Source organism: Nothobranchius furzeri, chromosome 10, assembly GCF_043380555.1.
Source record: "Nothobranchius furzeri strain GRZ-AD chromosome 10, NfurGRZ-RIMD1, whole genome shotgun sequence".
Classification (NCBI taxonomy): Eukaryota; Metazoa; Chordata; class Actinopteri; order Cyprinodontiformes; family Nothobranchiidae; genus Nothobranchius; species Nothobranchius furzeri.
Window position 1 is genome coordinate 58886497 of NC_091750.1, and position 22784 is coordinate 58909280.

The window sequence follows — 22784 nt, forward strand, 5'->3', positions numbered from 1 at the left end:
GCTTTTTCAGTCATGTTTGGTAGGAATTGTGGTTCCTGATCCTGAGGTGATGCCTGAATGGGCCAAGAAAAAAGGCCTTCTGGGTACCTACAAGGATCTGTGTAAAAACACTGTGGGTGGAACATTGTATTGATGCTCAGAATCAAGTTTCCAATACAATAATTCTTTGAGTTTTATAAATTTCACGTTTTTTTTTTTTTTTTTTTTTTTTTTAATCAGGAGTTAAAGAAAGCGATACTTGAAGATCTGGTGCGTCTGGGCAAAGCCAATGGCCTTCTATCTTTTGAGCAGGTAATTTTTAAAAGGTGACAATTCTCTCTGGGAAGTAATCCCAGTGTAATGATGGGAGATGGAACAATAGTTTGTTCATATAAAATACCAAAAAAATTTACATTATTTCACAATTGAATCAGTTGTATGAAGCTGCATTAAGAGAAACCATTATTTACTTGTGGTTTTTTTCTGTGATCAGCCACTCTGAGTTTCACATGCAGGCTGAACGTGAAAATAGTCTTCTATCCCTATTTCCTGCATTAGTCGCCAAAAGATGATAGACAGGGAAACTCTCAGTTCAGAATAAACCTCACAGCTCTACGTCATGCTGTATATTTGCATTCATGAACTCACGCATTGCGGCTCGCAACCAGTGAAGGCTATCGTTAATTTTTCTTTCTACCAATTCCGCTATCCCAGGATCCACTGACTTCCCTCTTTCCCGTTCATTTTCTCTTTCTCTTTCCTTGCATTTTTCACTATTCTTTTTTTTCTAGTTTTAACCATATTTTATACATATATATATATATTTAGATTTTATTTATTAATTTATTTATTTGTATTTTGAATGCTTTGTTCTTGTGTAGCCTCTCATTTTTATCTTGAGAGGCTCTACAGAAAAGATCATTTTCTTTCCTTCTTTTTGCAGCCAGGAAAGAGTAGAGCGTGTCTCGGCTAGTAGAAGCTAATTGGTAGCATTAGCAATGCACAGCAGGGCAGAACTTCTTCAGGCTTGTGTTATTTGTGGAGATAAAACATCAATGTTACACAGCGAATGGAAGCATTGGAAGAGTCGTGCTGCTGTAAGCCAATCAGAGACGAGATGTTTCAATATCATGAATATCTATGAAAATGACTCTAAATTCTTTCCTTTTCTGCCCCCCTCTCCCCCAGCTAACTTCTACTTTCTTAAACAGGAGCGCCAGATATTCATTCATACTAGAGACCATCATAAAAATATTGACATGATGAGTGAATGAGAGCTTTAATGGAAATGTATTAAGAGCCCTCAAAGAATCAGAATCAGAATCAGAAAAGGTTTATTGCCATTGTCAGTGAACAAACAATTCACAAACTAGGAATCAAACAAAGGAGACTATATCCATTCTACATCTTTTATCATTTTCTTTTGAAAGGTAAAGAACATCTACATCTACAGTGAGATGTTCTCCATTGAGAATGGCCTCTTGACTCCGACGCTAAAGGCCAAGAGGCCAGAGCTGAAGGAATTCTTCAAGGCGAAGATCGATGATCTCTACAGCAGCATTACCATGTGATGGCCAGCAGACTTCGATTTTTTTTTTCCTTCTTCTACTTTTAACATCTTGACACAAAGATCAGCTTGAACTGGGGACCTGCATTGAGACAGAAATGTCTCTCATGAGCCTGAAAATGTTTTGGGAACATAAACCAAAAACTTTCCCAAGAGTGGAGGATTTAAAATTGTTTTTAAAATCCAATTATAGAAGAAAAACAAATGTGAATTACAACGCACACTGTCACATGTATTTCTGCCTGTTTTATGCATTTATTGGAGGAAATTAATTAACGTATACACTGACAGGATAATTATTTAACTTTGTGAATTTGCATGTCACTTCAGAAGCAAATCATGACATTGCACTTTTGGTCTTGTCCACCAGAGGGCAGCACAGACTTGAATGTGGTTAAATATGCAAAGCAATGCAAATACATCCGGCAACAATCTTTTTATTATTATTGTTTCAGACACCTCAACAATGCCAAAACAACAATTAACATGCATTCTCATCCTACCAGATACAATAAATGTATACAGAAAAAGAAATATATTTAACAATGTGCATTGTCAGTTGTGTTTGATTGAGTTGCTTTAATTTAAGCGTATTAAATCTTTCCATGTTCATCCTGTTTGTTGTAATGATCTGTTGCAGCGGAAAAACTGGTGCACGTCTGTTTCCCATCACTCTCTTCTCTCCCTCATTCATTTAAACCCACCAGCCAATCAACAAATGTACAATAGTAACACGATCGTATGACAGCAAATGTGATGTCCTTGTGTTTAGAGTAGCTCCAGGAGACATGTTGTAGGACACTAATGAATTTCAGTGAAAAACTTCAAATTTTCATTCAGTCAATAACTCATCCTCAGCAGTGCCAGTGGAAAAGAAAATCTGACTTGGCGCAATCATTCAGCTTGGTGCAACAAACCGCATTGTGCAGGTAGATGGAGGATGAAAATGGTTGGAAATCAGCTTTTTTATTTTTGTTACTGCTGTCTGCACTGTTTTATACGTTCAATTTTAGGCCGTTAGTCATTCATTACAGTAAGTGGCCGCCACATGGCTGGGGTCAGACTTTCAGCATGCATGAACTTATTCATCCTTTTGCACAAAGAATGTGTCAAGAAAAAGAACTATTGCAGAGCCGGGGGGGGGGGGGGGGGGGGGGGGGGCAATGCATGCAGTTTGCCCTGCAATTCTAGGACCATGCACATTTGACTTGGGAGAAAAAGTCTTTTTTTTTTATTTATTTTTAAACCAAAAGCAGGCCGAATGCAGCTGCCCACATCCACAGTTCAATGCGTGGAATATGTAACTTTTGCAAAACTGGAAATTCCACACATTGCGAGTAAATAGAACAAACAGCAACTTTTAAACAAATGATAGTTTTTTTTTGTTTGTTTGTTTGTTTGTTTCAGATGGTTTACACATAGAAATAATGTATAGGCTTTTAACGTTGATGACCGTCCCAAAGCATCAAACAATGTGGATGTACATAAACGAGGACTGCTAGTTGTGAGCATATTCAATAAACTGATGGTTTGACTGATTTTTTTTCCTCTTTTGCGTGTAGTAGGAAGAATTGTACTTATTTATTTATCTATTCTGGTGTAAAATGGAATCAGCACCATATCCTTGTAATGACGGAGTGCAGCAAAAAGGGAATGAGGGAGGGTGGGGGATAGGAGAAGGTGAAATAAATGATATTCTGGAATGATTTTAAACGAGTGTCTTGTTCATTTTCTTTTTAGTGTGTGTTAAATGTTAAAATTACAAGAAAATTTAAAGTTATGGAGAAATGATTTGTCAATAAGATCCAATAAATAATTGTCTACTGATCATACAATTACAAACTATAAGATATAACAGCAAATCGAGCATGAACTCAGTGCATCTTGGCTATTGTTATTTTTACAATTTAAAAATATGAAAAAACACCTTTTTTAAACAATTGTATAACATGTTTTTTTTCTTCTGATGCAGTTTTTTGTATTATTATGTTAAAAACTAATTTCTTTGTTTCAATGGCATTTTTAAACAATTTGAAACATTTGTCAGACTTCATGCCAAACAATCAGAATAAAGCGTTGAGTTTCAGCTGTTTTTAATTACATTATTTTTTAATCTAAGCCCAAACATTCCTATAATTAAAGTGCTTTTTGACCCAATTCTGCAGACTTTTTGGAGATTTTTTTTAAATATATATTTTAACCAGGTTTCTTAAGACAGGCTTTTCGTTTGAACTGAACCACCCAAATGCCTGATTTATTTTTCTTTTATTTAATTCTGTACCACTTTGAAAATAGGAATCAACCAATTAAGAAACTGTTTTATAAAAAATTTACTTGAAGCCTGTAGCAAAGAGCAAATGTGTTCCCATTTTTATTTAATTTGCATAAAATCCCCACAGATAACAGAAAAATAGTGCTTTAACGCTACCCAGACAAAATATTCATACTTATTTTAAACAAATATCATAAGAAAAAAGATTTATAGTATTTATTCTTATTCCTAACTTCTTTTTTTGCTACAATGAAAAGACAGATTGCACATGCCGCCCCCTATTGGTCATTACAGGACTTCACCTTTAATTAGCAATGCTAAAGAAACAAAAAAAAAAGAAAAAGCTAACAAACGTTATTAAAACGGACACAATAATGCTACAAGGCATTTATTTTAATTTCAGTCCACTGTACAGCCTCTTTTGAGCTTTTTGGCGAGGAAAAAGGAAGAAAAATCTCATTTCTAACCCTAACCATCCAGCAGAACATCCATCAACAGCTGCTCTAATTGAAACAGCTGTGCACGGTTGCTTGGCACCGCGGAGCAAGGGAAATGTTTAGCTAGCTGTCATGAGGAGGAGAACTGGTGAGCTAAAGAAAACATCGTGTTGAAATTACTTTGATGGTGGAAAATGCCTCCATCAAAGCGCAGAGTAAAGCTTCGTAGTGACACTGAGATTCCCGTGAAACGAAATACACCCCTGAAGGTAGCACCAAGGCAACGATATGGTGAGAAATCCTTATTAAAATACACAATACACTAGTTTTTGTGCATTTGAAGTAGCGTGCTAATAATTTTAAACCCATTTTTATACTTTTCTAATCTTTAGTTATTTCATAAATGCTTATTTTATTGATTGTATAAAGCTCAACAGGCCATCTGAGGCATTCAGGTGTCTTTACTTTAATTTCCATTATTCAGTGTCTAAACCGGTGGTCTTCATCAGACGTTGTGATACATTACTAGAGGAGCCTGAAGTGGTTGATGGAAATCAGCCTGCAGTTAAAACAGTAAACCCAGTAAAAGTGAGTATACTGGCTGAAATAGATGATGAATCAATACATCAATAAATAACAGTCTCTGGAATGCACTCAAGTCCCCTCAGAGCAAATACTGGAATAAAGTATAGGAAGAACAATTATACCGGAGACAAAATGCCAGTTTAAGTACGTTTTTGTTTTGATATATTTACTTTTCTGCTTCTTTACATTTGCACCTGCAGGTTAGTGCTGCACCGCTTCACTGCAAACGCGTTCCAGGCATAAGTACCCCTGCAAGTTATGACGGCACAAGAACTTCCACACCTGTTACACCAGCCAATAAACAACCTTATCTAAATATGGAAGAGATGATCATGCTAGAGGCTTTTAAAAGTGAAGAAACTCCAGGAAGTGTCACGTCTTACAGCACGGAGCCAACTTTCAACTCTGATGATGATGATGAGGATGATGATGATGACACTCCCTACTCATCTTCCTCCACCTTGAGCAGCCTTCCCTCCCCAGAGATCTTCAGAAAAGAAAGCAGCGGTTTGTGTGTTTTATAGGTTTAAAATATATATATGAAACTATAATTATGATGCAACATGCTAATATTTCTGCCCTCTTTTGTCTTCACGGTGAGAACAGCTTTTCCAAATGAGGACGAGTTACTGGGTCTGCATTTTCTGCATGTTAAAAATTCCACCTTGTTGGACGTTAGTCATGCAGAGAACGTGCACACGCATCATCCATCCAACATTTCTGCCATCTTAGGTGCTACTTAATATTGATTTTATCTTCATTTTTATTAGAACAAGGCAAAAAATGGTTATTTTTATAACAAATGTGATTTTTTGGGGGGGGGGTCTTGTCTTTATGTTTGCCAACAGATGCCTCTACAAGTCTTGCTGCAAAGAACCATGAGATCAGGTAGGTTCATTTACAAACATGCTGATTCTTTTATCTATAAGACAATTAATGCTGTTTTTTTATCAAGCCAACCGAGAAGACCTGAAGATAAAAGCAAACCACAAATGGACTCAGGTAAAAGCCTCATAACATAAATACATCAAGTGATATGCAGTTGTAATGCTCTTCTCTCTGCCTTTACTGAGTTAAATCCTAAATAAATGTTTTACTAACTTGTAGAAAGTCGCTCGAAAGGGAAAGCTTCACCAAAAGTAAGAAGTCAGGATCAAAATCTTAAATCAGAGTTTTAGAGCTAAAAGTATCATTTATGATCTCTGTGAACATCAAATCTCCCCAGCTCACTGGGAGAACGCATGTTGTCCGTAAGAAGAAGGTTTGGTTTAAAAGTCCCATCGCTGCTGAGATTTCCAAAGCCAAACCTTTCACATCCTCCACGTCAACACTTCAGAACACCAGTGAGTCATCCAGCCCTCGTGGAAAAGTCACACCTGATACGAAGATCGGTTGTAAAACTAAAACATCGCCTCATTTGATGACTCTGAAAATACCTGTGAAATCTGGTTCTGAGCAAGCCTTGTTCTTTGATTTTGTCAGTAATGATGAAAGGGAAGCCTTTTTTAAGAAGATGAGAGAAAGGTGTGCCAAACTCACAAGTTCTGTTTTCTTTCCTTTTGGACTAGGTGCACAAAATAGCCTGTGATAGCTAAATACATCTTGATTTGTGATTAATTTTTTTGTCCTATTGTCTATCATTTTGTGTAGGACACCTTTTCTGTTTGTCCCTTAACAGTAAACATATTTTACAGGGTGACGTGACTCTAAGGAAATGAATGGAGACAAACGTATGTGTTAGTTTCATCTAGAAGCTAATCAGTTCTATTTGCATGGTTCAAGTTGGTATGCTGCGGCTCAATGAGAACATTCAAATGAAAAGATGCTCTACCTTCACTTTTTACATGCTATCAAAATTATCATTACAAAAAGTGACCACTAGGGGACACGCCTAGCTATACTTTAGCACTAGTCCTGAAAAAGAGTTTATTTGTGATTTATGTTTGTAAAATACTCCGACCTATTTGTACTTTTATTTGGTGTTAATTTATGTAAATGTTGCTCGTTTGTCTCTTACTCTTTACTTTAGCTGAAAAAATATGAATGTAAATTTTGAAAGTGTTTGTAAGGTTACTTTTTAGTGTTTATGTGTATATTTATTTAAAATTGTACTTGTGTCTCAAAATATTGATAATAAAAGGAGGAAATAAAACGTTTTTGTACATTTTATGCTATTGCTATTAGTGCATTTTTCATGTGCTGGCCTTTAACTGTGAGTTGCTGGTCGGTCGGAATTAGCACACATTTTTGTGAATACATTTCATGCTGTCACGATTCCGGTTCTATGGCAAGCCAAATGAGCATTTATTCTGATATCAGGATATCAGCCAGCATTGTCATGAACATGTAAGCCATTTCTGTCCACTAGTTAACTAGTTAGACATGTTTGTGTCAACTAGTTAAATAGTGACAGCCTAAATGTCAACTAGTTAACTAGTAAGGCCTAAATTCTCTCTAGTTAACTAGTTAAAATGTTTCATATCTTACTAGTTAACTAGTATTGCTCAGTGTGTTCACTAGTTAACTAGTGGACAGATCAATGTCCACTAGTTAACTAGTTAAAACACATTTAGTTTTTACTAGTCAACTAGTAAGGTACAAAAACTTGTACTAGCTGACTACTGAATGTAAAAATCCCACTTGTTAACTTTGCCCAATTTGGCCAGCCACTTGAGCATTAATTCTGATATCTTGTCAACAGGTCAACTAGTTAACTAGTGAGGGTCAAACTGTACACGCTAGTTAACTAGTGAACACATTTTGACCTTCACTAGTTAACTAGTTGACACAAAAATGGCTCATTAGTTAACTAGTAAAGGCCAAAATGCATACCAGTCAGCTAGTTGAAGGTATTTGTGTCTCACTAGTTAACTAGTCAGGGTCAAAATGAGCCCACCAGTTAACTAGTGGGAGACGGAAATGTTCACTAGTTAACTAGTGAACACATTTTGGCTTCACTAGTTAACTAGGTGACACAAAAATGGCTCACTAGTTAACTAGTAAAGGCCAAAATGCATACCAGTCAGCTAGTTGAAGGTTTTTGTGTCTCACTAGTTAACTAGTGATGGCCAAAATGTGCACACCAGTTAACTAGTGACAGAAGAAATGCCCACTAGTTGACAAGTGAACACATTTTGGCTTCCTAGTTAACTAGGTGACACAAAAATGGCTCACTAGTTAACTAGTAAGGGCTAAAATGCATACCAGTCAGCTAGTTGAAGGTTTTTGTGTCTCACTAGTTAACTAGTGACAGTTCAAAGTGTCCACATGTTCACTAGTGAAGGCAAAACTCCTAACTAGTTAAGTAGTTGGAGTAGGTCAGTGCCACTAGTTAACTAGTGAACCATTAAAAACTCACTAGCTAGCTAGTTGATTGTAGCAGGCTCACTAGTTACCTAGTTGATGCATCCATTGTCCAAACTAGTTAACTAGTGAGGACATAAATGTATACTAGTAAACTAGTTCAAGCCTACATTCACACTAGCTAGCTAGTTGCACAGAATTCTAATTAGGAGGCAGAGAATTTCTCAAATTGAGGCTTTCTATTGGCTCACTATGTTAAAATAAAATATGACAACCAATCACAGTGTGGAATTTTGCAAAATCCCACCCCAAACATTTGCATGCGGCACACAAGTTAACATGCTGGCCAGAGGAACCTCAGCTAGTGAACTAGTAGTGGCTTCAGTGTGACACTTACATGTAAACTTGTGAAGGCGGAACTGCTCACTAGTTAACTAGAGAGGGTACAAATGTCCACTAGTTAACTAGTGAGGTGCAAAATAAGTGTCACTAGTTCACTAGTGGGCCCCAAAATGCCCACAAGTTAACTAGTAAGGTGCGGATATGCTCACTAGTTAACTAGTGAGGTGCAGATTTGCTCACTAGTTAACTAGTGCACCCTTAAGCGCCCACTAGTTAACTAGTAAGGTGCAAAAAAGCATCACTAGTTAACTTGTAAAGTGCAGATATGCTCACTAGTTAACTAGTGGGCCCCAAAAAACCAACTAGTTAACTAGTAGGGTGCGGATTTGCTCACTAGTTAACTAGTGAGGCGCAGATATGCTCACTAGTTAACTAGTGACGTGCGGATTTGCTTACTAGTTAACTAGTGAGGCGCAGATATGCTCACTGGTTAACTAGTGAGGTGCGGATTTGCTCACTAGTTAACTAGTGAGGTGCAGATTTGCTCACTAGTTAACTAGTGAGGTGCAGATTTGCTCACTAGTTAACTAGTGAGGTGCGGATTTGCTCACTAGTTAACTAGTGAGGTGCGGATTTGCTCACTAGTTAACTAGTGAGCATATCTGCACCTCACTAGTACCTCACTAGTTAACTAGTGAGCATATCTGCACCTCACTAGTTAACTAGTGAGCAAATCTGCACCTCACTAGTTAACTAGTGAGCAAATCCGCACCTCACTAGTTAACTAGTGAGCAAATCCGCACTTCACTAGTTAACTAGTGAGCAAATCCGCGCCTCACTAGTTAACTAGTAAGCAAATCCGCACTTCACTAGTTAACTAGTGAGCATATACGCGCCTCACTAGTTAACTAGTGAGCAAATCCGCACCCTACTAGTTAACTAGTTGGCGTTTTGGGGCCCACTAGTTAACTAGTGAGCATATCTGCACTTTACAAGTTAACTAGTGATGCTTTTTTGCACCTTACTAGTTAACTAGTGGGCGCTTTAGGGCGCACTAGTTAACTAGTGAGCAAATCTGCACCTCACTAGTTAACTAGTGAGCAAATCCGCACATCACTAGTTAACTAGTGAGCATATCTGTGCCTCACTAGTTAACTAGTGAGCAAATCTGCACCCTACTAGTTAACTTGTTGACATTTTGGGGCCCACTAGTTAACTAGTGAGCATATCTGCACTTTACAAGTTCACTAGTGATGCTTTTTTGCACCTTACTAGTTAACTAGTGGGCGCTTTAGGGTGCACTAGTTAACTAGTGAGCAAATCTGCACCTCACTAGTTAACTAGTGAGCATATCCGCACCTTACTAGTTAACTTGTGGGCGATTTGGGGCCCACTAGTGAACTAGTGACACTTATTTTGCACCTCACTAGTTAACTAGTGGACATTTGTACCCTCTCTAGTTAACTAGTGAGCAGTTCCGCCTTCACAAGTTTACATGTAAGTGTCACACTGAAGCCACTACTAGTTCACTAGCTGAGGTTCCTCTGGCCAGCATGTTAACTTGTGTGCCGCATGCAAATGTTTGGGGTGGGATTTTACGAAATTCCGCACTGTGATTGGTTGTCATATTTTATTTTGACACAGGGAGCCAATAGAGAGTCTTAATTTGAGAAATTCTCCGCCTCCTAATTAGAATGCTGCGCAACTAGCTAGCTAGTGTGAATGTAGACTTGAACTAGTTTACTAGTATACATTTATGTCCTCACTAGTTAACTAGTTTGGACAATGGATGCATCAACTAGGTAACTAGTGAGCCTGCTGCCATCAACTAGCTAGCTAGTGAGTCATTAATGGTTCACTAGTTAACTAGTGGCACTGACCTACTCCAACTAGTTAACTAGTTAGGAGTTAAGCCTTCACTAGTTAACTAGTGTGCACATTTTGGCCATCAATAGTTAACTAGTGAGACACAAAAAACCTTCAACTAGCTGACTGGTATGCACTTTGGCCTTTACTAGTTAACTAGTGAGCCATTTATGTGTCAACTAGTTAACTAGTGAAGCCAAAATGTGTTCACTAGTTAACTAGTGCACATTTATGTCTACCACAAGTTAACTAGTGTGCACATTTTGGCCATCACTAGTTAACTAGTGAGACACAAAAACCTTCAACTAGCTGACTGGTGTGCATTTTGGTCTTTACTAGTTAACTAGTGAGCCATTTATGTGTCAACTAGTTAACTAGTGAAGCCAAAATATGTTCACTAGTTAACTAGTGCACATTTATGTCTACCACAAGTTAACTAGTGTGCACATTTTGACCCTCACTAGTTAACTAGTGAGACAAATACCTTCAACTAGCTGACTGGTATACATTTCTGCTTTTACTAGTTAACTAGTGAGCAGTTTTTGTGTCAACTAGTTAACTACTGAAGCCTAAATGTGTTCACTAGTTAACTAGTGCGCATTTCTGCTGCCACTAGTTAACTAGTGGGCACATTTTCACCCTCGATATTTAACTAGTTGACACAAACATGCCTAACTAGTTAACTAGTGGACAGAAATGGCTTACATGTTCATGACAATTCTGGCTGATATCCTGATATCAGAATAAATGCTCATTTGGCTTGCCATACAGACCAAACATCAACACAGCGAACCCTCTAACCACGTGGTACCCAGCCAATAATATCAGCCAATCACGTAATTTGTTGCAGCTACCACGCCTGCTGAGCCAATCACAAAAAAGCAGTGGGTTACTAAGCAGCTCCTGTGACTAATGCCTGTCATATGACTCTGACACCCATGGAGACAGTTACAAGGAACAAGATTTCCTCTCGGATTTAAAAACAAAAGAAAACTGTAGAGAATTTCTTTTGGTTGAAAATGCCTCCGACTCTCTTCCAGAAACTTTTCAACAAGAGAAGTGCAGTCTCGTCGCCGCCTCCGAGATGTAGCAAAGGGGATCCCGCTTTCAGGTAGCTGTTTTGTGTTTGTAAATATGTTTGTGTGCAACGTTAATTGCGCTAAAATTGTGTAATTTGTTAACCTGTGTGGATGTTTAACGGTCTTCTAGTGATACTTGATTTGTTTTTAGCCGGCTGGGGTGTACACAAAAAATCTTTATCCTTTAGAAATTTAAACCTTGGTGAAGGAAAGCGGTTGGAGACGTGGGAAACGTGCTTGTTGTTGGTGAGGAAGCTAACGTGCTAACGATAGCTCCTAGCAATGCTACTGCCCACGCTGCATTAGTAGCTTCCCTCGACAGCCGATTTAAACAAAAAGCCCTCATCGTTTGCAGTTGATACGAAGTTAGCACAAAATGCCTTGTCTGGAAAGTGTCGTTTTCCACTTCATTGCTATGAAGTTGCAGAGGCATGTCCTTGTTTTTTTTCCTCCGCGTGTTTCCGCTCGAGTTTTTTGTTGTTACTGGCGATACAGGCAGTTTATCTCTAGCTAGCATGAATAAATTGGTATAAGTGGCTTTTCTCAGCCTTGCAGACGTTGCTGTGTGGTTAGACAACAGTGGAGGACACTGTGTGCTCTAGCGGAGAGCATGTGATGGCTCAACTTGGCCACCAAGGCACGGATCAATGCCAAACAGGGCATCAGCCTGCAGGTCATTCACAACGTTATGTATATTTTAAAGGAAAATTAAATATTGCTTCTCACACACGTTTCATTTCCAAAGTAATTTTGTAAAAAATATAATTTCGAGTTTGAAGTGCTTTCATTATATTTATTATTGCCTGGAATCACAATGTTTCCATTATTTTAGCCCTAAAATTAGATAAAAGAACTGCTTTGATGAACATTTTTGGCTTTTTTTTTCAGTTTAATAAACAGGCAGTTAAAAATAACAGTTTGAACATTTGTATTTTTTCCCTGAAATACATGTTTTTAATCTTTTTAGAGACCACTGATTTTAGTTAAAAACAGGGGCAGATTTAGGACTGAAGAAGATCCGGGGCTTAACACACACACACACACACACACACACACGCACACACACACACACACACGCACACACATGACACGCACTAGTCAACATATATATTTGTCTTGTACCACATAATTTTTAATCTGAAGCTACTTATTAAGCATATTCAGGGCAGAGTATTGTTCCTGTTAATGGTTAGTGTGAGATGATAGTAAATATTCCCTTTCTTTCTCCAACAACTTTACCTGATAAGCTAACTTTAGGCAAACCAGCAGCACAACAAATATTTTCAAATAAGACTCACAAACCTGAGTCAACACCAGTCTCATCAAAGCTGGGGTTCTGTCGTTGTACTTTTGGTCTAAAAAACGTCCTTATGTCCATCTTCACACATGCGTTTCAGGCAGACTAGAAGAAGCCGGCTGCTGAAGGGCTTTTTCTTCAGTAGTGGAGGCTCAGGCAGGCTGTATACAAACTACTGCCAGCTGCTCCCTCTCTGTTGGACTTTGGTACTGCATGTTACTTCCGCGATTTAGATCAGGGGCTTTTCATAAAACATCCGGGGCTTCAGCCCAAGTAGCCGGGCCTAATGCCGCCCTCGGTTAAAAAGCAGCCAAATCAAAAAGAACAATACATTATTATATTGTTATTAATAATAATGTTATTTGAAAAGGGACCCGCCCACTGGCAGAGCAGCAGGCACCTTAATAATAATAATAATAATTAATAAACCTCTCTGCCTCTGAAGGTGTTTAAACCTGCAAAAAAGACTACTTCCTTTGCTTCTATCTCAATAAATACACAAATTGCAGATGATTTGGGTAATCATGTCAAATAATATTTTCCATTTGACTTTTGTCATTTCTACCTGTCTAATCAAACAATGAATGTATGCCAATGTACATATCATTAAAAAATGTCTTTTTAGCCAGAATTTTTTAATGAATATATAATTAAACAAAAGCCCTAATTTTATGGTTATATTAATCTGTTATTTACATGCTTTCTTTTGCCATTTCACCGATTTGCAGTGGCATTGTCTCAAGTAATTGTAAGCAAATGTTTGAGTTCTTGTGATATTTTTCAGGCCTAACCCATTTATTTTATTCCTGTTAATTACATTCAATTAAACGATGATACTTTGGGGGACAAAGGTGTTTAATGAGAGCAGAATACATGCGCATGCTGCATATGAAATGAAGAATATCTAAGACCAGTACTAAGCTGTATAAGTATTTATTGAGGTAATAGTTAATGTGGTAGAACCATGCATCTTTGAGAAGGTTAGCGTAATACTAGGAAACTCAGTTAATTTGCACATTTGTATGTTCAGGGTCAGGTATGCTACCAAGGAGAACGGACTTTAGAGTTGCAAATGCCTTTTCATTTTGAAAGATGTTGCTGCCATCTTTTCATGTTATTTTGGATATATATTTATATCCAAAAAGTGCACCTCCTTTGCGGTGCTTCTTGCACGTTGACCAATGTTGTGTCATAACATTTCTGCAGCTGTAAAGGTGCCCTGCACCCACTGATGTAAAGGCTGTGTGTGTGGGCTGAAGGGAGGGTGGAGGTGGCTGGCATCAGTCCTAGAGCAAACAGACAGTCAGCAGGCGTTTCTGTTAACTCAGTGGTCAGCTGTGCTCTTCATACCTCTGGCATAAGCTCTCCATTCATCAAGCACCAAGCGGCTCTCCAGGGGGGAAATCTGTTAGGAGATGTGGTTGGAGAGGACACGTAGACGACACGGTCTATTTTAATCGAGGCCTTTTAAGAAAAGTGTCCTAGAGATGTTACTCTGTTGTTATTTTCATGCAGATCTCAGACAAATCTAATCAGATTTGTGTAAATGTATATTTTATACAGCCTCTGCAGCTAATATTAATAATTGACAAAAATAATTCAAAACAAAAAGGGTTTGTTTTGCATCCGTGTTGGCGTGTACAATTTGCCACCCGCCAGAACACCGTCAGAGGCGTTCAGAATACCAGCGAGGGCAGCAGGTTGGCTGACGCTTGGAGGAAAGCCTAAAAAGCCTCTCCTCTTTCTCTGGCTGCATCAGCTGACCACTGGCAGCATAGTGTACATTACACCCAGATCCTCTGGCTCTGCCAGGAGCTTTCTCCACACTCGGTGCCTGATCTGACAGCTTGCTGGGGAAACTTTCTTCTTGATCCAAGCCACACATACGTATGAATAAATAACTTTAGTCAGACAAGCTAAACTGGATTTTTTTTTGAACATCACTGAAAAGTAAGGTTAATAAGTTTAATCGTTTTTCAACCCTGTAAATATCCTTTATACACTAAGTTAGTAAATATTTATTTAACCCTGATCGTAACCCCACATAAAAGAATGTATACATTAGTATTTGCTCTTTTTAACTGGATCTATTTTACCTAGGCTCTATCTTCTTTCTGAAGTTTGACAAGAAGCCGTGTCTCTGGTTCCTGTTTGACACGTTTGAAATCATAGTTTCGTAACATAGTGTGTCATGTGAGGCTTGCATCAATCTCAGGCAGTCAAGGTTGTGGAACGATCACATGGCTGCTTGTCCACTCACTGCAGAGTCTGAGAATACGAGAGACACCTGTGTCTGTTGATGAATGATACATCCATGTATCGGTGATTATTCAGATTATGGGATGTAAGCCTGCTCCACTTTATGTGACCATTGTATTTTAACCCTTTAATCTCATGTGTATTTTGTCAGGATATCCTGTCAGATTTTGTATCCATATGCATGAATACTCTTCATTTCTTGCTGTTCACTTGTCAATGCAGCTACATTTTTCTCTTGGTGGCATCCCTTTTTCCCCAGAATGAGTCACCGACATATACCTTTACAAGCTTTTAAGGTCATAAATGAATGTTTGAATTGCAGCTTTTTATTACATGCATTTGCAGATCTGCCATGGTTCTGTAAAGACAACGGCTGTCACCAGCTTCCTATCACGACTATTTTAATGGCTTAACTGAAACTTGTGAGAACTGCACAGGTCACAGTAAAGATAAAGGTTTAAGAAACCGTTCAGATGAATCACATTTGAATACACGTCTGTTCTTACATTGTTACAATAATAATTTAAGTGCTTCCTTTACTATATTAGCTCTTCGTTAACCTGGTTTGTTGGTGGTTTTAAGGCCTTTCAAAAAATGAAATGCATAAAAATTTGAAAACACACCAAGCTAAATTTTGTTTCAGTCTATAGTTTTATTCTTTCTTTTTTGTTCCCATTTGAAACATGTTACAGTAAATTGGTGAATATATAAGCTTTCCTAATGTTTTACATTTTTAAACGTATTTAACATCCTCTTTTGTTCTCGGTTGAGTTATGCCATGCTTTTATTTTTATTTTTCTAGCTCAGGTGATGTTTATCCATCCCACAATGTCAATGTTTTCGAGCTGCTTCACAGCCCTAACATACTGATGATCGGGTTGTTTGTGTGAAAATCGGCAAATAAACATAAACAGCATAGAGCAGACACAGTCTGTGTGTCATCGAGTGTTCTAAGAAAACCACCATGAACAACCTGTCTGTTGGGAAACTCGTGACACGTCAGCTAATTGGCCTACTTTCAGTCTTTGATGAGTGATAAGCAAAAGAAAAGGGACATGACAGGAGATAAAACTAGATAAAACCTAGGTTTTAAGTGTTATCTGTTCGGTTTTCAAAGAAACAAATAGAAATGATTTAAAATATGAATGTCCTAGTCACAATTGCTGGAAATGGGTACACCATGGACCCGACTTGTACCGGAGGAAGCGGTTACAGAAGATAAATTAATGTTTTTATGATGGCAAGAGCTTGAAGTTCTTTTAGAAACCTTCTGACTTACCCATCTGTCTGTTTAGCTCATATTTGTTCATGTTATTTTGTTAGACACCATCATGCACTTGTTACTGTCAACAGTCCCATCACCCCCGCGCTGTCACATTTCTGCTTCAGAAGTTGTCACACAGGATTTAACAAAGTGTATATATACGTACTGGGTTATGAATAACGGAGTAAGAGGTAAAGGAATACTTGTGCATCAAACTTAATTAGTATTCAAATAGCTTTTTTTTAAATGTACACTTAATGTTATTTTTAAATTACAAATATTGTTTGTTTGTCTGTTATTCACGGTCTACCTGTGTACCTGAAGTATACAGACTTAAGATATTAACCAAGAAATGCATTCGCTAATAAAAGTTCAACATAGCTGTGTGTGTACAGTAACCTTTTGAAGTAACTTACTTCCTTGTCATATGATTGCTGAATTGCAGAAGTTCTTAATTTATCATCACATGGGAACAGTCACGTCAGGAGCTTTCAAACTAAAATTAAGGCCATTATTTAGCTTGAATGGTATTGTGTTTAGTGGGAACTTAATGACATTAATTTATCAGTCATTATTTTCTACTGTTTGACTTCTTTAGCTATAAATAAAAATAAATTTGACTTTTTCCAAATTAGGTCTTCAGATAATTAGAATTTTTTTAACTACAGGACACAGTACATGGTTTGAGTTGAAGGGTTGAATCTGAAAATGTTTGTTTTTCCCTTAAAAAGGATCAGGATAACATTTAATTGAAGAAACTACCTTTTCAACTTCTTTGCATTCACTTTTTGTAAGATACAGATTTGCATGTTTATGCATTTGTCACATAATATAGCTTATAGTATTAGATGGTTAAAAAAAACATGAAGTCTGTGCAGAACAGGCTCTAAAGTAATAATGTACAACACACACTCCCTCACAGAAGGCTGGGCTTGCTGCATCAGAATGAGGGCTGATCATTTTGATCGATATCAATAATTATTGAAAAATGTAGAAAACACATTTTAAGTGCAGCCCTGGCCATTTTATGCCATTACTCCAGACAAAACAAGTTGGTTGTGTTACCAAACCTGGTTTTTATCAATTCTCAGCAAGTTTAGCAAACTACATTTTTTGTTTCAGACTTGTCGTCGTTGTCTTCCTCCTCTTATCCGGGTCCGGGTCGTGGGGGCAGCATCCCAACTAGGGAGCTCCAGACCGTCCTCTCCCCGGCCACCTCCACCAGCTCCTCCGGCAGGACCCCAAGGCGTTCCCGGATCAGATTGGAGATGTAACCTCTCCAACGTGTCCTGGGTCGACCCGGCGGCCTCCTGCCGGCAGGACATGCCCGAAACACCTCCCCAGGGAGGCGTCCAGGAGGCATCCTGACCAGATGCCCAAACCACCTCAACTGACTCCTTTCGATCTGGAGGAGCAGCGGTTCTACTCCGAGTCCCTCCCGAATGTCCGAGCTCCTCACCCTATCTCTAAGGCTGAGCCCGGCCACCCTACGGAGGAAACTCCTTTCGGCCGATTGTATCCGTGATTTCGTTCTTTCGGTCATTACCCAAAGCTCATGACCATAGGTGAGGATTGGGACGTAGATCGACCGGTAAATTGAGAGCCTGGCTTTCTGGCTCAGCTCCCTCTTCACCACGACAGATCGGCTCAGCGTCCTCATCACTGCAGACGCTGAACCAATCCGCCTGTCGATCTCCCGATCCCTCCTACCCTCACTCGTGAACAAGACCCCAAGATACTTAAACTCCTCCACTTGAGGTAGGACCTCTCTCCCGACCCGGAGTTGGCAAGCCACCCTTTTCCGGTCGAGAACCATGGTCTCAGATTTGGAGGTGCTGATCCTCATCCCAGCCGCTTCACTTCCACGGCTATGTGGACCAAACTCACGCTCCTCTGGTAAAGGGACTGAATGGCCCTTAACAGAAAGCCACCCACCCCATACTCCTGGAGCGTCCCCCACAAGGTGCCCCTGGGGACACAGTCATAAGCCTTCTCCAAATCCATAAAACACATGTGGATTGGTTGGGGAAACTCCCATGCCCCCTCCATCACCCTTGCAAGGGTATAGAGCTGGTCCACAGTTCCACGGCCAGGACGAAAACTACATTGCTCCTCCTCAATCTGAGATTGAACTATCGATAGGACCCTCCTCTCCAGTACCTTGGAGTACACCTTTCCAGGGAGGCTGAGGAGTGTGACCCCCTATAGTTGGAACATACCTTCAGGGTCATCCTTCTTAAAGATGGGGACCACCACCCCGGTCTGCCACTCCACAGGAACTGCCCCCAATGACCACGCAATTTTGCAGAGACGTGTGCAACACGACAGCCCTACAACATCCATAGCCTTGAGATACCCAGGACAAACCTCATCCACCCCCGGGGCTCCTTCGCTGTGTAGTTGTTTGACTACCTCCGCAACTTCTGCCCCCAAGATTGGACAGTCCATCCCCAGGTCTCCCGGCTCTGGTTTCTCCTCGGAATGCGTGTAGGTGGGATTGAGGAGCTCCTCAAAGTATTCCTTCCACCGTCCGACTATAGCCCCAGTTGACGTCAGCAGCTCCCCATCCCCACTGTAAACAGTGTAAGCGAGTTGCTGCCTTTCTCTCCTGAGGCGCCGGACAGTTTGCCAGAACCTCTTTGGAGCCGATCGATGGTCTTTCTCCATGGCTTCACCAAACTCCTCCCACGCCAGAGATTTTGCCTCGGCAACTGCCACTGCTGCACCCCTCTTGGCTATCCGGTGCCTGTCTGCTGCCTCCGGAGACACACAGACCAGCCACTTGTAAAAATGAAAATATTACCACTCTGGTGAAGTACTGTAACCTTTTTTGGTAACAGTTTCCTCCACCTCTCTTTGCTGCAACATCTTGTTTAAGTCGCATAGCTGTCTTGGTGACAGAGCGTGCCAGGGTCTGTGTTTGTGATTGGTTGGGATGACTCTAGTTGGAAGTTATCAGATAAAGAAAAGAAACTTTTTATTGAAGTTTGTATTGACCCTTTTTTATTGCATTCACTCACACACACACACACACACACACACACACACACACACACACACACACACACACACACACACACACACACACACACACACACACACACACACACACACACACACACACACACACACACACACACACACACACACACGCATGCATGCACAGATGTTCCAGTTGCATTTGAGAGGCAGAGGGGTCTTTGAGGTCAGATAGGGTGATGTCAGACTCACAACAGTCTAGGAAACTAGATTGCTCTGATACAACAAAGAAGGTCCATTGTTTACATTGTAGCAGTGCTGCCGATACAAAAGTACCATCAGTTCAAATTTTCAAAGTCAAGAGAAAAAAAATGAAGTAATAAGGAACAGAACTGGCATTAATTTGTCATTTTGTTACAACATGAACATTATTATGTTTTGCACCAGTTAAAATGTGAAGCATTGCACATAGTTTTGTCTACTTTTATTGAGCCTTTTGAAGATATTTTTTTGTTGTTAAATGGAAAAAATATCAAAAGCAGTTATTAAAATTTTTTTTATGAATTGTTAGGTTATTTTACATTTACTGATGCCAAAAGATGGAAAGAAAGTGATGAGAGAACTGAAGCTAGAGAGGAACAAAAAGAGTGGGATTAAGAAATGACACACAAACAAATCCCCTCCAGCTCTCTCTTATCTGGCTGTCAGCAGTCCAGACTCACTGCTGCTGCTGCTGCTGCCTCTGTACTGTCCAGCACACACACAGTGTTGCTGTGATCACCTGATAGTCTCATGTTGTTGTGTGAATTTAGTTCACCACTATTCTTAGACCCTGCTGTGGCTGGCAGAGGAGAAGGAGAGTGGGAAAGGGCTGGGGAAAGACCCGCACACACACAATGATGCTCAGGTAGGAGTTGGTGACATTTACCCTGGCTTGTGTGCATCTGAGTTGTCATGGTGATGTTGGGGAGTGTTTGAGGGCATGCTTTGTTTTCTTAGATTCACTTTGTTTTAGCCCGAGTGTTGACCGCCTCGGTCTTTTTAACCATTTGGAAAAGAGAAAGTAGGAGTTTAGTTTGTCAGCAACAGAGTGATGGACAAAGTTAATTCTGTCGGTTGTGATTGTGTGGCTTATGAGGATTTTAAGGAAGCATTGTTTTAGGTTTTAGCACATTGTTTGGGTGGAATTGAGAGCAATGATTCTGCACTTTAAATACCATCCAGGTTATGTTTGATGTCCAGTTGGAAGGTGGTGGATAAATAAAAGAAATCACAGTCCTGATTGGATTTTATTTAATTTTACTTTTATGATGTAAAATTTGAAAGGATTAGTTTTGTTTGTGTTTTAAGCAACAGTTTGTTCCAGGAAACCAATACCTCATGACTTTGAGTCACTATCGGTTATTGAAGTCAGACTAGTACGGGTTTTTAGCAGTCACAAAGTAAAGCACTGCTTTTATGAATGACCCTCTTCTGTTTATCAATGCTGTGACTGTCACAAGCTCACTAATACATCCACCATTTTCTATCACACTTGTTTTTCTTTCACATTTTGTTTTCTTTATAGAACTTTGCTTTTTCTTACCTTTTCAGAGCATCTGTGCTTAATTCTGCATTTCCCCCAATTTTCTTGTAATGTCATCTAAAAAAAATCAAACATTTTTTTTTTTAGATTTTGTCTCGTGGGTTTTCCGTCATCCTTAATCTTCTCATTTAGCATTTTTTATAGATGTGCTTGAAACGAAAGCAGCACCAAAGTTTACACAGTTCTTTGGTTTCATAGGGAAACAGGCGTAGGTGGTTGTGGCTTAGTTATAAATAGGTTCCTTTTAATTATGAGCAGTGTTGGAATTCGTTTATTGTTTAAAACTTTTTTTTATGATGTTGAAAGTTTAAGGTTTTGGTAAGATGGCCTGATCCATGACGTGTGTGCTCATACAACAAACAGTGGCTACACACAATGCAACAGGCACCTAATTCATGAATAAATCACCCATGAGACGCTGTAGTCCAACTGCAAGGATGCATGTGACAGACTTAAACAACAGTCTGTGCAGTCTTGCACCCAAATCAACAAGATTGATATCGGCTCAGCTCCATATAATGCAATTTGAGCCCATTACGTAAGCCAGAGAGGCGTTACGTCACACGTGAAGTACTCCGACTGGGTAAGAGGTCTTCCCTCGGATACGAGCCAAGAAAACCAAGGGTGGGTTTGGGTTGTGGAAGACGGTCAAACATTAACTTCCAATAACCACATTCCAGAGAAAACCCCAGACATCAATATGGGAACAACACATGACACAAGAGGAACTATTTAACGGAAAGTTTATCGGTTATACTGCAGAGAAAATGTCAACATCTTGAATTTGCAACAAAGGGAAGGAAAGAGCTGAAACGTCCAAAACTGCTCCGTAACCCTAACCCACGGAAAAGCTGCGTGGCCAGTCCACCACTTAGCTGATTTTAAACTTGAATTTTCCAAATGTTGTGGTTTATTTGGGGTAGATGAACAACAACCATTGGAGCCTCGGGGACAGATGGGTGCCTTGTTTCTAGAGACATAAGATAAACGTGTGTCTGAGAAAGGCAGAGAAGTCATTCTGCTGTATTCACAACAAATACAGAGTGAAAATGTGTAATCTTAATGTTGGGCTGTGGTCGAATACGGTCCCGTTATTCTTTATTTATTTATTTATTTTTACGCAAAAAAGCAAATAATCAGTTTAATTAAAATGTTTCTTGCGTGGGATTTTAATGTTAAAGGAGACGTAACGTGGAAATTAGTCCAGTTTGCTGCAAATGACTCATGTTCTTTTGCTGGTTTCCTTCCTAAATCATTTCACCTGCAAGAACGCGTGATATTTTGACAACGATGTTTGGTCCATGCATAGAGCGGATGCACATGAACCACCTCTTGTGAAAACAAACTACCATTGGCAGGAATTTCATGTCTTGTCTGCGCTCGTTGGCCAACAATTGGAGTGATGCTGTAGATTGTGGGTATTTTGCTGATGAGCCAAACAGACTTAAGTGTTCCCATTCCACCTCTCCCCTCACATTGACTCTGAGCAGTTCTGTTAAGACTCACACTCTGTTCCCAATACTAAAACTATATTTAGTGCCCATCATGCGTCCATCTGCCTGACCCATCCATCTTTTTGTTCAGATGTAAACCCTTGACCATCATCAAGTTTGTCCAATCACCAGTCAGCTTTATAGCCCCTAATAAATCACCCAGATGACTGAGTTCCTCAAAAAAGAAAAGTCATGTGTAGTTAATAAGGGGCCATGTATCCACAGTAAGTAACTTTTTACAGTACACGTTTCTATGGGTACAGAGTATGTACAGTCTATGGTACAGAGCTAACTGTATTAAAGTTTTTGTTTCTGTCATCTGACCATTGAAAGCAACCTCATGACCATTAGTCACTCTTTGGGTTTGGCGGTGAATAATCCTTTCAACACTTGAGAAAGTTTTATTGGTGACTCAACTCCACTCGATTTCCGCGTTGACTATCTCTGAGGAGGTGGCTTTTATAGCGCTTTGTGCCT

The 22784-nt window shown here is 39.5% G+C and overlaps 3 protein-coding genes across 6 annotated transcripts in view; all 3 read left to right on the plus strand.

Annotated features, from left to right (window-relative positions):
• Positions 1 to 2076, plus strand: part of acsl6 (acyl-CoA synthetase long chain family member 6) — a 48759-nt gene extending 46683 nt beyond the window's left edge. Inside the window, exons 19-21 of the mRNA XM_015961450.3 lie at positions 11 to 112; positions 220 to 291; positions 1410 to 2076. Of these exons, the coding sequence (XP_015816936.1) occupies positions 11 to 112; positions 220 to 291; positions 1410 to 1550 (315 nt within the window). The 3' untranslated portion in view covers positions 1551 to 2076. The remainder of the gene's footprint in view (positions 1 to 10; positions 113 to 219; positions 292 to 1409) is intronic.
• Positions 2077 to 4258: 2182 nt separating this feature from the next.
• On the plus strand, positions 4259 to 6559 carry LOC107386828 (uncharacterized). 2 transcript variants are annotated; one of them, XM_015961452.3, is made up of 8 exons: positions 4259 to 4546; positions 4740 to 4843; positions 5041 to 5347; positions 5447 to 5572; positions 5689 to 5728; positions 5796 to 5842; positions 5948 to 5979; positions 6066 to 6559. In XM_015961452.3, the coding sequence occupies exons 1-8, from the start codon at positions 4450 to 4452 to the stop codon at positions 6426 to 6428; spliced, it is 1116 nt and encodes a 371-aa protein (XP_015816938.3). In that variant the 5' UTR covers positions 4259 to 4449; the 3' UTR covers positions 6429 to 6559. The 2 variants fall into 2 exon arrangements, with proteins under 2 accessions (XP_015816938.3, XP_015816939.3); XM_015961453.3 differs by lacking the exon at positions 4740 to 4843 and having other exon boundaries at positions 4411 to 4546.
• A 4705-nt stretch (positions 6560 to 11264) lies between these two features.
• fnip1 (folliculin interacting protein 1) overlaps positions 11265 to 22784 on the plus strand; it is a 33586-nt gene continuing 22066 nt past the window's right edge. For 2 of the 3 annotated variants that reach the window (XM_070555826.1, XM_070555828.1), the window contains exon 1: positions 11265 to 11462. In XM_070555826.1, the coding sequence (XP_070411927.1) occupies positions 11371 to 11462 (92 nt within the window). In that variant the 5' untranslated portion in view covers positions 11265 to 11370. Of the gene's footprint in view, positions 11463 to 20009; positions 20137 to 22784 lie in introns of those variants that run through there. The other variant, XM_070555827.1, reaches the window with a different exon arrangement.